Source organism: Mirounga angustirostris, unplaced genomic scaffold, assembly GCF_029215605.1.
Source record: "Mirounga angustirostris isolate CCGP_5_RB_7025 unplaced genomic scaffold, mMirAng1.0.hap1 SCAF_12, whole genome shotgun sequence".
Lineage (NCBI taxonomy): Eukaryota > Metazoa > Chordata > Mammalia > Carnivora > Phocidae > Mirounga > Mirounga angustirostris.
The window spans coordinates 3,311,009-3,326,195 of NW_026991720.1; the positions used below are offsets into that span (position 1 = coordinate 3,311,009).

The 15,187-nt window shown below is 51.4% G+C and overlaps 1 protein-coding gene across 1 annotated transcript in view; it reads right to left on the bottom strand.

Moving 5' to 3' along the window:
• The window catches only part of DPP6 (dipeptidyl peptidase like 6), a 689,297-nt gene that overhangs the window by 57,079 nt on the left and 617,031 nt on the right, over positions 1–15,187 (bottom strand). Inside the window, exons 13-16 of the mRNA XM_064575688.1 lie at positions 12,235–12,342; positions 10,767–10,858; positions 9,884–9,931; positions 8,107–8,225 (exon numbers count right to left, since the gene is read on the bottom strand). Coding sequence (XP_064431758.1) covers positions 8,107–8,225; positions 9,884–9,931; positions 10,767–10,858; positions 12,235–12,342 — 367 coding nt within the window. The remainder of the gene's footprint in view (positions 1–8,106; positions 8,226–9,883; positions 9,932–10,766; positions 10,859–12,234; positions 12,343–15,187) is intronic.

A 15,187-nucleotide genomic window follows, 5' to 3' on the forward strand; every position in this document is an offset into this window, starting at 1 on the left:
GACTGACTTATTTCACTTAGCATAGTACTCTCTAGATCCATCCATGTTGTGGCAAATGGCAAGATTTCATTCTTTTTCATTCTTTAATATTCCACTGTATATCCACCACATCTTCTTTATCCATTCATCTGTCCTTGGACACTCGGACTGCTTCTATAATTCGGTGATTGTAAGTAATGCTGCAATAAACATAGCAGTGCATGTATCCTTTCAATTTAGTGTTTTCATATTCTTTGGGTAAATACCAAGAAGTGGAATTACTGGATCATATGGTAATTCTATTTTTAATTTTTGGAGGAACCTCCATACTGTTTTCCACAGTGGCTGCATCACTTTGCATTCCCACCAAGAGTGCATGAGCGTTCCTTTTTCTCCTCATCCTTGCCAACACTTGTTGTTTCTTATGTTTTTGATTTTAGCCATTCTGACAGGTGTGAGGTGATGCCTCATCGTAATTTTGATTTGCATTTCCCTGATGAAGAGTGATGTTGAGCATCTTTCCATGTGTCTGTTGGCCATCTGGATGTCTTCTTTGGAGAAATGTCTGCTCATGTCTTCTGCCCATTTTTTAACTGGGTTGTTTTTTGGATGTTTAGTTGTATCAGTTCTTTACATATTTTGGATACTAGCCCTTTATTGGATAGGTCATTTGCAAACATCTTCCATTCCCGCAGGTTGTCTTTTAGTTTTGTTGATTGTTTTTACTTTTTTTTTTTTTTTTTTTGTAGTCACATTCTTCATCAATCACACTACATATCCCAGGCTTTGGCTTTCACTCTCAATGTGATCTATTTCTATTTACTTTCTAAAAATTCTTCATTGTTCTGTCTGCTGGTGGCCCCCTTCTTGGTGACCCAGTGGTGCCATTTATTTTTTAATTTTGTGTTTCTTTTACCATTTAGTGTAGAAAAGAGAGAAACGTATGTGGTCGGGAAGCCATTCTGAAGAAAAATACACTTTAGGGAATGTGATGTGGTGGTCCCAAGCAAAGTGGCTGGTTGGAGGGAGAGCCTGAAGGAAATCTGATGAGTACAGGCTCTTAACTCACTGGAGTTGGGGCAGTGGGCATGAAAGCAGTATGTGGATCATAGAGCTGTTATAATTGCACTGAATGGTATTGTTTATTGTCAATCGACATTTCAAAGAGCGCATTTTCAGGAAAGACTTTCCATTTTGCAGAAAGTACCCTGTCACCTGGTCCTCGCACGGGTCAGACACTTGCCTGGTGATGCAGAAGGGGTCAGCTGGGAAAGTGAGAAGTTTCTTTCCCAAGGGAGATACTTGTTTGGCTATTACTGAGGAGCAACAGGGCTCCAACTGAGTGATTTGCTTGTCTGGCAGCATTTACTAATGAGTTTAACATCTTCCAAAGTATTCATGTATATTATACTAATGATATAACCGGCCCTGAAAATCTCTTCCCTTGTTCTTGGTACCACAGCCTCAAAGGGAGTAGCTCCAAATGTTTGAGAGATTAAACGGATGTTCTTCCTCACAAACACACTAGCAATGCTCCAAGGAGTCTGAAACTTGGTTCCAAACATTCACTTGGACAAACTCAAAATTAAAAAGGGCAGCCCAGGTTAATGCCTTGGAAACTTGGTCTAAGAGATGTCTAGAGGATTAGGTAGCTTGTAGAAGCAAACCATGTGCTTTTCCCTTTCAAAATCTTGTTGTAGGGGACTGATATCACCCTATATGTTTGAACTAATAATATAGTTTTGTCAATGAGGATGCAGATTATTATTTTTCTAGCTCTGGCCCCATTATATATAATTATTTGAAATAATTTCAGTGGAAGACAATATTTAATGCTTACAGTGGGCCAGGCTGTAAGAGGGCGCACCTGCTTAGATATGCACTGGAGGACTGGGTGTGAACCAGCATTAGCTCTGGGCCACTTTGGAGGGGTCTGGAGCTATCGTCTCCTCATTCCAAAAGATGTATGACTAACAGCTGTCCTTCAGTCAGAAACCTTGGGCAACAATATTCCCTCAGGAAAATTTCTGGGGCCCCTTTGGCATATGTACTCTGGAAGCCACCAGATTCTTCAACTCCATGCTTACAGAGGGGTAACTTAAGGTTCTGTGGCTCTGGCAACCACAGTCACTTTTGGAAGCTTCTACCCTGTGAGTGTAAGGGCAGAACCAGGGCTTCCAGCACCACCTGATGAGGTATCAGATGGCCACTCACATTTGGAAACACTGAGTAAGGGACTTGTTTTGTTAATTTCACAGAAGTTAACCATCTGTAGCGTCAGCCCCACCTTCCAGATGCTGAGTCAGGAACTGGCGGACATCTAAGACACTCTTCATTGATTACTAAGGTGATGATGATGATGATGATGATGGTGACCGTGATCACAACAGTATTAACTGTCATTTACTACACATTTACTGTGTATTAGACACCATGCTAAGTCCTCCATGTGCGTTGCTATCTCCATCAACCCTGACAACAACCTTGTGGGTACTGTTGTTGCCCCAGTTTTCAGGACGAGTAAATGGAGGGTCTAGCAAGGCTAGCCAACGTGCCCAAGTCACAAAGCTAGTGAGTGGAGGAGCCCAACTTCTAGCCAACTCTCTCCGATTCCATCCTTCATTGCTCTCCATTTCTGCGATTTCTCTCTCTCTATGGCAGCGACAGAGATGATAGAGCCCCGAGCATTTAATAGTAAGAACAGTCATCTGGATAGAGTCACTCGCTTTATTTTAAGCTTATGTCATTGTATTTTGTTTCAATTTGACTTCAAGATGGAGAAGTTTGTCTTGATAAATTGAGTTGCTGAATCTATGACCAAACATCTCAACCACTGGCAAGTGGCTCCTAAATCACAACTTGACACGGAAGAGAGGTGAAGGCCAGGACCGCAGCAGGATTCACAACACAGGTTGTTCTGTTCTCAACTCGCAACAGGAAGAAAAGCTAGAGTTCCATCTTGGGTTCCATGAAAAAGAAATTTATTAATTTTTAAAAACATGAAACTGTTTTGGTATGAAATAGCAAACACTGTTTAATGCACAGGTCCCATTTTCCTGGTGGAATTCAGTCGTTTCTTAGAAATAGGACTGACTGAGTCCTTCCGACAAACTTGAAGGGAAATGAATCATGCTCTTGGGATTCAGTTTGAAGAGAAAAATCCAATTCTCTAAAAAGAGCTATGATTGCAAAACTCAAATTATGTAAACGGGGTACTCTGATTCAGTGGCTCATGGTTGACTTCAGCTGGGGAGGAGAAAACCCTAACTACTTTTCAAAGCACCATGTGACGTGAGCATTCATTTTGCTTTCTGACATGGAAGAAGAATTTCTGGAAAAAATGTACGCTTCTGCTAACATGCCAGCATTATCTTCTGAATCTTCTAACATGGGTTAGATCCCACTGCTTTCCTCAGCGGCTCCTCTCATTCATTCTAGAAAGTGGCACAGCCATTAGGAACAGTCTCTATCACCAAGTCTAATGTGGCTGCCCTTAAATGCGTGTCCCCGAGAAAAACAGCAACAGGGTTTCTTTCCTCTCTTATACAAGAAGGTGATTTGAGTCACACAAGGGAGGTGTCGTGGGTTAACTGTGTCCCCCTAAAAGAGATGTTGCAGTCCTAACCCCAGTACCTGTGAATGTGACCTTATCTGGAAATAGGGCCTTTGTAAATGTAATCAGATTAAGATGAAGTTGACTGGAGTGGGGTGGGTCCTTACCTATGGTTGGTGTCCTTACAAGGAGAGGGAAATTGGGGTCCAGGGACACAGGAAGAAGACCACATGCCTCTGGAGGCAGAGATGCGGGTGGTGCATCTACAAGCCAGGATCACCAAGGATTTCTGGCAGCACGAGAAGCTAGGGAGAGGCACAGAACAGGTCCCTTCTTGGAGTCTCCAGCAGGGTTAACCATGCAGACAACTTGCTTTCAGACTTCTGGTCCCCAGGCCTGTGAGAGCGTACATTTCTGTTGCTCTAAGCCCACCCAGCTGGTAGTAATGCTACGGCAGCTCCAGGAAACGAAAACAGAAAGTGAGTACTTTTTCCCTCAAACGTAACACTGGGGTCATCTAAGATGGGAAGGTCATGTCCCAGCTCTGCGGGGGACGCAGCCAGGCTTCTGAGCTGGTGGCCCAGGACAGATGAGGAATCAGCGATAGTTCCCGTCACACATACTGGTCTGAGCATGAATCCACAGCTATGCCCACGCTGCCTGGGTTAGCTCATCCAAAGGGCTGATAAAAACCAACCCTTACCCAGAGAAAGCTCTGGGGAAGGGATAGGCATTCGCTGAGCCATCAAAGACAAAGCACGGAAGTGTGAGACAGTATGTTCAGTGCAGGGAACGCTAAGATCTCTTTGTGTTAAGAGTAGAAATTGCAAGGAATCAGAAATGGGAATAGAAACACCAAATATAAGGAATGTGCTTTTCAAATTGTGAAGAGCTGAGCAAATATTAGGTATTTCCATCATCACCCTTCTTAGTGGGTTAGTGAGAAGACAAGTAAGTGTGCAAATCAAAAGCTTATTGGTATTTCCTGGAAAATCATTATAAAGTGTTACATCATAACACAGTATTTTGGATGCATCTAGCTTCAATGCCAGACCCTAGAGATCTGGAAAGAAATCTAAACATCTGTACATTAAATATATGGGTGAATTTCCACAAGGTTCTACAGCATCTGGTTTACAGGTGTTCCTCACGCAAGCATTCAGTGACCATCTGAAACCCATGTCTTATAGACAGAAATACTGGCACACGTAAGAGGGCCTCGCTAGGTAAGGAGTGGACGTAAGCATTGCAAACGTGAGTCTTTCCTCACCTACGCTATTTTAATCTATCGTGTGCAAAAGTATAAAAATAATGTATGCCTTTTAAAATTTTTACATCATAAAAATTAAGAATTTAAGAATTACAGGGGTGCCTGGGTGGCTCGGTTGGTTAAGCATCTGCCTTTGGCTCAGGTCATGATCTCGGGGTCCTGGGATGGAGCCAGAGTTCGGGGGGGGGGTTCCTGCTCAGCGGGGAGCCTGCTTCTCCCTCCACCCCCTCCACTTGTGTGCATGCGTGCTCTCTAATAAATAAAATCTTAAAAAATTATACGGAAATACAGAAATGACAAGCCTCGAGAAAGCACAGACTATAAAGGTTAAGAAGTGTTGGAGAAGACAGCACAGGATGATGAGACTAAGTTAGTGTGATGATGAGGGAGGAGATCACCGCATGCCAGGGGAAGGACCACACGCCAAAGGGCGAGTTACACAGCCGCACTCCCTGCAGACAACTGACAGTGCTAGTCAGCTGGGATCCAGTTACCACTCCAAGCACCGTCCTGTAAGTTAAGGGGACAGGGCCACAGCAGATGAACTCACCAAAACCTCTCATAATGGAAGGTGCATAGACAGGCAGAGGCGTTTATATGGGGGTGTTGCAATTTTGCGACCTTGCAGGCGCTTGCATGATCCCCAACCCCGCCGACCCCGCCGCGTGACGGCCCGAGGCTGCGCTGAGTGGGCATCTGTCTTGGCTGGTTGCTGTCCACCCTGTCCTGGTTCTAAATCCTTGGGCTACCACCTCCTCCGCTGTCCATACTGAACCGTTCACAGCTCCCTGTGGACGGGCCGAGCAGCTGTGAACGTGAAGCATTCCCCGATCTCCCCTCCCCTAATTCACAGAGAATCCACTAATGTCATCATGTTTTTCTTCAGCCCAAATGGGGAGGATTCTTTGTTGGTGGTGCTGTTCTGGCTGCGTCTCAGAGGCCACGTTAATCTACCCAGTGCTGCAGGAGCAGAGAAGGAAAGCCTCTCGAGCCGGGGGTGGGGACATTATTTTGGTCAGAGGCTTATAGGAGTCTCCAGAGTAGCTTTGGGGTGTGAAAGAAATACACAGGGGATGAAGTTTAATGAACGCTACTGTGGGCTACACATATGGGCCTACTTTAATCTCTGCTGAGAAACATGGGGGTAAATAGAATTATTGAGACTTAATTTTGGTTGTTAAATGGGACTTCTTAAATGCAAGCCTCTGCTGGACAGGTGGGGGCTCCCAGGCTGAGTGGGGGGATCCTCCATACAAGTCAGCACTCCGCTGGACGGATGGGGGCTCCCAGGCTGTGGGGGACCTGCCGTGTGGTCTTAGCACTTCTGGACGGATGGGGGCCCCCAGGCCTAGTGGGGACCCTCCACATGATCTCTAAGCCCTTATGGTTGGATCTAGGCTCACAGGCTGGGGGTGGGGTGGGCACCCTCCATGCGATCTCAGTGCTCAGCTGGACAGATGGGGGCTCCCAGGCTGTGAGGGGACCATCCACGCGATCTCAAGGCACCCCCATGCCCCTCTCATGCTGCACCCTCCCCACTACACTGCACTTCATGCTCTGAATCCCACCCTCGCCTTCATTTGAGGTGCCACCTCATCCGTGAGCCTACCCTTGCTTCTTCATCTCCAACACAACCCCCAAGCAATCAGACTCTTGGACAGTGTAATCACTCTCTTTGGGAGCTTCACCCCGTGGCAATTACCAGCAATGCTGGTGGAGGACACCGGAGGCAGGACCCGGATTAGCTCTCACGGCCGCTAAGTCCCCCTAACCCCGCCCGGGGCCCGAGGGTTCGCTGCTGTAGGCTTTGTACACTTAAGCCTTTTTAGAAAATCCGTTTTTCAAAATGAGGTTTTGGGGGCAAGGTTAATTTGGGAATTTGAGTTACTTTAGCCAGAAAATAGGTTAATATAAAAAAAATATTTACAGAGAAATTTTGTAGACAAGGAGCTAGTTTATGCTGATGTTAACATAAGGCAACACACTAAATATTTAAATGGATTTTAAATGACGGATCCTTGTCTGGGACGTTCTTTTTTAAGTTCACTTCGATCTCTCCCTTCTGCATTTTGTTAGGACGCTTCTCCTCCTGGAGACAAGACTACGGATGTCTGATTTCGTGGCTCCAGTCAAGCTGCTGTCTCAGGTCCTGGCGGGCCGGCTTGCCATTTTCCCATCTCTGCCACATAAACCTCCACATTTCCCCAAGTTGTAAGCTCCTAAAGATCCTGCCATGGGGTGGCAGGAGTCGCTGGCCTGGCAACCAGGAGACCTTGATACACCTGACTTCCCGTGGAGTTTGGTAATAACCTTCGAGGGGCCAAGGCGGGGCTAAAGTTGTATTTCAGAGGCCCCCCCCACACCGTTTGTCTCCCCATTACCTTGGGAGAATGTCTGGGGCTGAGCCTGTGGTGGCCAGGGGGCTGAGTCGTCCTGTTGTATGGCTTCTCAAGACTTTGGAAGACACTCATAAAAAGAGGGTGAGGTCGTGCCCTGGTGAGCACCTGGCAGAGGCTAACGAGACCGCGCTCCAGCAAAAATTCTCCATTCTCCACCCACAACTCGCAGGACTGAATTGCTCCCGGCCTGGTCAGTCCCATCTGCGGCACGGTCTCATCCTCTGAGGCGATCTCAGTGGCTCTTCTTTGACATATACTTTGTAACAACCATGTTGATTAGCACTTACCTTTTCATGGGTTCATACCTTATCTTTCTAGCATAGGAGAACAAGATGCAAAGATACTGGTTTGTCCACTGTGGGACATGGCTACCGTTCTGTGTCTGCTGACCGGTGTGATTAGGAACTTTCTGGGATAAATCATCCGTGAATTAGGTCACAGGAGAATAATTTCTTTCCTGTCTGAGACTGTTTTCTATCACCTCCATCCTTAAATATGCTTGAGAAGTTGATCTTTGAAATTCCTTTATTACCTTTCTACATGGCCTGCGTTCATCAAGGTGTGAGATACTCACGCACCCACTTCCCAGGACTGTTTGTGGAAAATGCTGATGAACTTTGGGATTAACAGCGTGCAAACACGGGGATGGGCTGTAAACCATGAGGGCAGGTGTAAGACCCACCGAGGGCTGGTGCCGAGACCTGCTGGTGGGAGCCCGGACAGGCGTCCGGGCAGAACCCCCTGTTCTGGGACACGCTTCCACCGCTGGCCAACACTGCACCTGCTGGCGGCCCCGCATACCAGCGACCGGGCAGGACTCCCTCCCCCCGTTCTGGGACCCGCTCCCACCGCCGCCGCCTCCCCTGCCCACCATCGGCGTGCTGGCCTGCCACGCCCCGGCTTACCTTCACACTTGAGCAGGAAGAAGTCGGCGCTGTGGCTGAAGGACGCGCTGAAGTACGTGCAGTTCTCCAGCAGGTCACAGGACAGGCACTGCCTGTTGAAGGTGCCCACCGTGCTGGCGCTGGAGGAGCACAGACAGCGGGCCGTGAACCCGGGCGGCGGGAACCAGGCGCCGCGGACAAGGTACAGACCCCCAGCCTGGCTGCAGCGCTCCCCACGCGCCCCGGGGTCCCCGACGCTGTGCCTGCGCCTGCGCGCTGGGCCTCTGCATCGTCTCCCCGGAACACTCCGGAACACTCCAGAACACTCCGCTCTGCGTCCAGCTTCCTGCCCCGCGGGCGCCCCAACTCCGAAGAGCTCGGCTCTCAGCATGTCTGCTCTCCAGGGGCGCGCTCTCCGGTGCGCACTGGGTCACCCGCGCGTTCATCAGGCCCGTGCGCCCCCACTGGGGGGGGGCACAGTGCTCGGCCCCAGGCCCTTTGGAGAGGAGGAGATGGCTTTCCGGATCTCTGGATTGTCTCCGAGGGCCGAGCGCCGGGAACCCCCGGGAACCCCAGAGACACGGGCTGAATTGAACTCTGGCCGTTGGGAGCGGGATCTCCCGCAGAGTCGCACCGAGAGCTGGTGCTCCCCACTCGGTGGGGCCGGGGGAGCAGGAACCCCGGGACCACGCTCAGCAAGCACAATTTCACATCAAGAGGGCCTGAAATGTGTTTCCAAAAATGAAGATACTGAGGAGTCACTCCACACACCTGGAGGGAGTTCCTGCCTGAGCATCTTGCAGGGGAAGGGTCAACTCTGACCCCAGGCCCCACCGGAAACCTGTCTACAGGGGTTGATCCTTCGTGCCAGACAGAAGAGGGCCTTCTAGCCTATGTATAAGGTAGAGGAGAAGGTAGGCGGTCTGCCTTGATCGCCTTCCACCCTGTGGGGGACAGGACTGATCTAAGTTATCCTGGCAGACACGCAGGGCTACACGGAGAAGCCTGCCTGTGACCCATGGGTTTGCCAGTTTTCCTCCCTCCAAAAGGATTCCCCTGAGCCCGGCTTTTACACTCTCAGCATATGCACCGGCGGGTGGGAGGGGCTGCTGGTCCACCTGATGGGCTTCTCCAGTGTCCCCGCCATGAGGAGGGAAGCCAGACTTGGGCTCCATCCAGACCGTGAGTCACCCTCTCTGGCCCTCGGGTACACAAGGGGCGGCTGGTGTGCACGTAGGCCACCACCCACCCGCTGCTACCTCCTTCTAGTCTGGAAAACATCGAGCAAGTAAAAGTTGCCCTATTTCCACCTCTGGTGACCCCGTCGCAGAGCCCGACACCTGCTCTGGGGAGAACAGTCACTGGGGCAACACTGAAGAGGGACCGACCCTGGGAGAAGTCTCCTTTCCAGGATTCGGATGTCACCCCCTCTGCCTTCTCTGAGGTTACGGAACTGACCGGGTCACAGCGGGTCGGCCACGATGTGGGGTCGGTAGAGCTGGCCTCCGGCAAACGCCCTACCAGACCTGCCTCCGACCAAACCCACTGAGAACGAGCGCCCCAAGTCATTCTTGAACAACAGTGAGAAGGAAAGACCGTCAGTTATCAACACGAGAAAGTGAGTCGGGGGAGCTCGTTTGACAGAAGCAGAAAAAGAAAAGCTTCACATGCGGTGGTCTCTGCAATTCTTGCTCACAGTCTCTGGACGTTACAGGGTTGCCCTGTGGGGGGTTTGCCCGGCGCCTCCCCTGGTGCCCTGCGGCCAAGCCGAGGACCTCCTGGGTCGGTGCCCACGCACCTGTAGAGCTGTCTCCTCCTTGGCAGGTCTTCTGTGCTCAGGAAGTAGCTGCAAAGACCAGCAGGTGCACAGGGATCAGTGGGCTCCAGGGCAGGCTTGCTTTCCACCGCCAGGCTCTGCCTGCACTTCCTGGGGACTTCTGAAGGTGCATGGGGACAGGCCCGACTCTCCTGCTCAGGCCCAGCCCCGCGTGTGCAGGCGGGGAAAGCCACAAGCCACACACCTGGGAGCGGGGGCAGGGGTGCGGGCTGTGCCGGGGGTGAGGATGGTGACGCGTGTCCCTGGACTCAGATGCAGGAATTTCTCTACAAGATTGTTAGCCTCCTGGAGGGGCAGGACCCAGCCAGGTAATCTCAAAGCCTGAGGCAACGACACCGGAGGAGTGGTGTTCACCTGCCACGCGGAGCACGGGCGGGACCTGGACTCTGGTCACAGGATCAGGGAGGAGGAGCGGCATCCCGGCCTGGCCTCTGCCATCTGAGCTGCACCCTAGCTCCCCCGTTACCGTCTGAATAATCGGAATCACCTGGGGTCAGTGACTTGACTTCTCATTGTTTCTGCTTGCTTGTTTTTGGACAGGGGAGCCTGTAACGGAGCCCATGGGACCGCTGTGCGGAACCAGAGGATGCTCCCGGGGCACTTTGCGCACCGCCTGCAACTCGCAAACGGCACACGGCAGGCCTGCTGCGACCGCCACCCATTTCTCCCTGCAGGTCTGGCCGCTCAGCTCCCCCTGCTCAGTGTCTTGCAACTTTGGAAGTGGGGCCCTCGAGACACTGGACCTAGGGAGTCCCGTGTGACTGAAAGGAAGGGCCCGTCTTGCAGCACTGGCCCGAGCCCTGGGGCTGGAGGCCTGCCCACTGCCGCGGCCGGCCCTACTCACATCTTATTCCGCTGCTCGTCGTAGGCCAGGATCTTGGTCACGTCCCAGTCCCCGGAGGTGATGGATTGTATGTTGTCATTACTGCTGTTAGGCTGGAGCACCAGACGGTACATGGGGGAGCTGGCGAGCCCCACCCGCGCCTCGTTCCTAACCCAGGAGCCCCGCACCACGGGGGGTGCCGTGGGGGTGCCGTCTGCCCCCCGCCTGGGGCCAGCCCCTCCACCGAGCCTCCGCTCACCACCACCCCGGGCCCCAGCCCTCTCCCCTTCTCTGAACGTCAGCAACACAGGGACTGGCAGAGTCCGCGTCCGTGGAACCCGCCACCCACTCCCCCGACGGCCAGTGCCTCCAGCTGCAGCACATGTGTCTCCTGAGACACGAATGCTGCGTAGGCGGCCGATGCCGTTCTTTACAATGTGTGATCCCGCTATTGGAGTCTCTGCCATAGGGAGACTGGGAGGGAGGAAAGAGAGAAATGTGGGGAAGGGAATGAAACGGGGCAAGGAGACGGAGGAGAAAGGAAGTGGGGAGGGAGGGAGGGAGGGAGGGAGGGAGGGAGGAGACGTGTCTGCCATTCTCTGCCATCATGTACAAGGATGGCTCGAAACCGTTTTACGGAGTGTTGCACTCTCTCGCCCTGAGTGCCTCACAGAGTAGAATAATTATGACAATAAACTGGAAGGGAGGGATGCATGACCCTCCCGGCAGGAACGGTGTGATCTGGAATGGGCGTGGAGGGGCTGGTGTGAGGCACAGGCCCTCCGTGCTGGACGGCAGGTGCTGGGGGGGCAGGTGGGAATCGGATGCTGAGTAAGTCAGGTGGGGCCCGTGGGGGTCTTGGGAGCAGGGAGAGCCTGCAGGGAGCAGGGGAGTCTGGATGGCAGTGGGGGCCCTGGGACAGAGGGTAAGGGGACAGCCCAGCGGGTGGGGAGGAAGGGTGGAGGGCACAGAATCGTCAATCAAAGCCGTAGACCTGAGTCCTCGGGTCCCACAGTCTCCTGTCACACTGTCAGAAGTGCCATTGTTGAGCGATCTTTGAGCCATAATAGGAAGGGCCAATGCGACCCACTGCTCTGAGCAGGACCCCCGGACTTTGTGAGCCCCATTCTTTTTTTTTTTTTTTAAAGATTTTATTTATTTATTTGACAGAGAGAGAGAGCACAAGCAGGGGAGTGGCAGGCAGAGGCAGAGGGAGAAGCAGGCTCCCCGCAGAGCAGGGGGAGCCTGATGTGGGACTCGATCCCAGGACCCTGGGATCATGACATGAGCTGAAGGCAGTCGCTTAACCAACTGAGCCACCCAGGCGCCCCTGTGAGCCCCATTCTGCCCCACCTTCAGGAACCTACCTTCCAGCGCCCGAACCTGGGGCTCGCTCCGGGGCCCTTGCAGATGACAAGAGTGCACAGAGCGGTCACCACGAGGGGCTGTCACCAGCACAGCAAAGAGTTTTAGAAACGGTCAAGATTACCTGGGATGATGACACGGTGATGTGATAGAATTTTCCTTGTCCCCCCTGTGGGATGGCTCGGACAAAGAAGAACTTTCGGCCATCCTTGGAGAACACCGGTTCTTCATTCTGTGGATGAAAGCAAAGGATGTAGTCTATAAAAAGGCTTCATTTTGAAGAGGTTGACCATGACAAAATACATTTTGAGATCCATTTTCTATGTAATTTCTAAGGAGAGATCCGGTGGGAAGAATGAACGGTGGGTGGGGCCTTTCCTCTCCTTGGGACTCACGAGTCAAGCCTATCTTCTAGGAGAAGAGGAAGATTGAAGAATTAAGCAGAGACAGAGAAAAACATCCTTTGTTAGAGAAGCATCCATAGAGCGGACTTGTGTGCGCATAGGCTGACGGGACAGAGTCGGCTGTGGGTGCGGGAAGCTCAGTGAAAGCCCAGCGCAGGGCAGGGCAGGACTTCTCAGGGAGGGGAGGGGATTTATCATCCATCGTGAAGAACGTGGTTCTGAACACTCACAAATCTGATTTTGCCTAAACATGAATTCTACACGTTCGGTCCTGTCTTTTGTTCTTTTATTTCATAAAACCTATCTCACACCAAATAGCCCACCAGGGTGACAAGTAAAAAGAGAAGGACAAATTTCGCACATTCTAAGATGCAGGTGCAGGGAACAGTCCTTTCAGGGACCTCTAACACACACAGGCGTGTGCTGGGATCCGCCACCACTTTTCCCTGGAAAGAAATCAGCATTCCCAGCTCTCCCCAGAGGAAGGAAGTCCAGGCTGGATTCAAAGCCGAGACCTGCAGCGCGTTGCCCTCGTCTCTGCGTGGCCCCCCAACGCCGAGCAGTCACGGCTCAGCCCCGCCGGCCCCAGGGCCCAGCTAACCCTCGATGGGGAAAAGGCATTTGTTACGGCGGCACCTCGGCATCTCTGGAGCTCCAGCCTGGAAGTTTCCATCCGTGAACGCCAATTAGTTGGCTACGATACATATTTTCTGATTCAAGGAGCTCCACGCTAATGCGGGCTGAGAACAAATGGTAAATAAGCCCCAGTTGGTGCCAGGAGCACACATTTCCCTGCAATGAGTGAATGCGTACCCGCAAATGCGATGCGCCCAGAGAAATAAACTAACATGTGATTAAAATGACATTTAATCTTCATGAATATTTGCAATAAAATGAAACCTTTAATCTGCAAATATTTATTTTTCTATTTAGAGCTGGCAGCGTGGTATTTAAAAGCAGAGGGAATGGGAAAGCGAGAGGTGACTTTGGCTTTTTAAATGTCCTTCTATTTGCCAACCGCGGGACGGATACTGCAATATTGCCTCGGTTTTCTGGGGGAAATGTTTGCACTTTTGGCAGAGAAAAATACTCTGAATGAAGGTAATAAATAATTAATTTTGGCCAGATGCTTTGCTGTTACACTGAAAAGGCCCTCATCATTTTGATGTCATCTTTACACTGATGAGGGAGGGCTCTGCACCAGCCCCGAGCCTCTTGGAGACCTGGTTTCTTGGGCAGTAAATGTATTCTCAGTGAGAAAGCGCAATGGTTTTTGAGGAGGGGATCCAGATGTTAATCCTGCTTCTGACTCTCCTGGGTTTTGGGGGAAGCGTTTTAGTCTCTCTGCGTTAACAGGGAGTCTCTTGTGCACCAGGCCTAAGTCTGTCCACGCCACTCGCAGCAGATCAGTGAAGAAAGAGATTCGTCGTGAGTTATCTGTATCGTGTTTGCCAATTCCTTCCAGAGAGTGGTTCAGATACACTCACCTTGCCCAATCTCCCAGCCTGGATTCTGAAATCACAAAACCAAAATTCTGGTAAAAGAAGAAAGACTGTCAGATGTTGGCCCATAGGCCAACCCTTCAACCAGAGGATGGGTTCTGGGACTCTACACTAAATCCCCATGGATCTGCATCAGGATGACACTGCAAGGTCATGGTTGGTGGTGATGGAATATGTGTGTGTAGGGGGGGCGGGGGGGCTGCCTATTCTTCTGGAATATTCCTAGAAGAGAGAGAACTGGGTAGACCTCCACCTGTGGGACACACACACACTCGTCTCCTTTTGTTGGCTCATGGAGATCCCCGTGGGGTTCATGCAGCAGCCTCAGGAAGGACAGGGGAGGAAAAGAGAGGGGATGGAGGCTCAGGTCTGCTCCAGCCCACCCCTGTTTGCCTGGCAGCCAGGGATCAGAAGACTGTTGATCCAAGCAGACTGGGTCTCCCGAGGTCGATGGGACGTCCCACACTGTTCTCTCCAGGATACAGTGCCCTGCTCGGTGAGCAGACAGCTGTCAGCCTTGAACACATTCCTAACTCACCCTCCAGAACCTCACGGTATCTTGAGGGATTCAGAAAGGCTACAGATTGAAAGCCAGGGTCCATCAATTCCTTTAGGAAACATCTCTTTGAAAGGAATGTCATGAGAAACTGTTGAAACTGGATTTTCCTACTGCCCCCAGAGTTGTGTGTTAGTGATGCCTGAGGCGTGGTACCCACAGAAATCAGGGCCTCCCCATGCTCGCCAGACCAGACCCGGGGATGCACCAGCTTGGAGGAAGCAATTCCTTTATGGGATGTGCCATCTTCCACTCAAAACGGCATGACGTGGTTTCCAATGGCTGTTTTAAAAACGTTAGCTGTTTGCTCAGTAAGTGCTTTAAAGTCTACATTTTAGAAGTGCAATTCTTCATGCTACTTTTTAAGTGCTGACTTGATTTTGCTTGGGAAGATCTGGTTTCCTAAGTCACATCCGGGCTGTCTGTCTGGAGCGTGGATGGTGTTCCCAGGTGGCCACAAGACCATGTTGATAAATACAGAAACATCCCAGTGCCGACGGTGTCCCTGCAGCGCTGATGAAGAGGACAGCAAAGCGGCCCAGCCCTGCAGCCTCAGGACCACGAGGACCAGCCAGGATGGCGGGAGGACAGGGAAGCTGCCGTGCACCGAGCAGC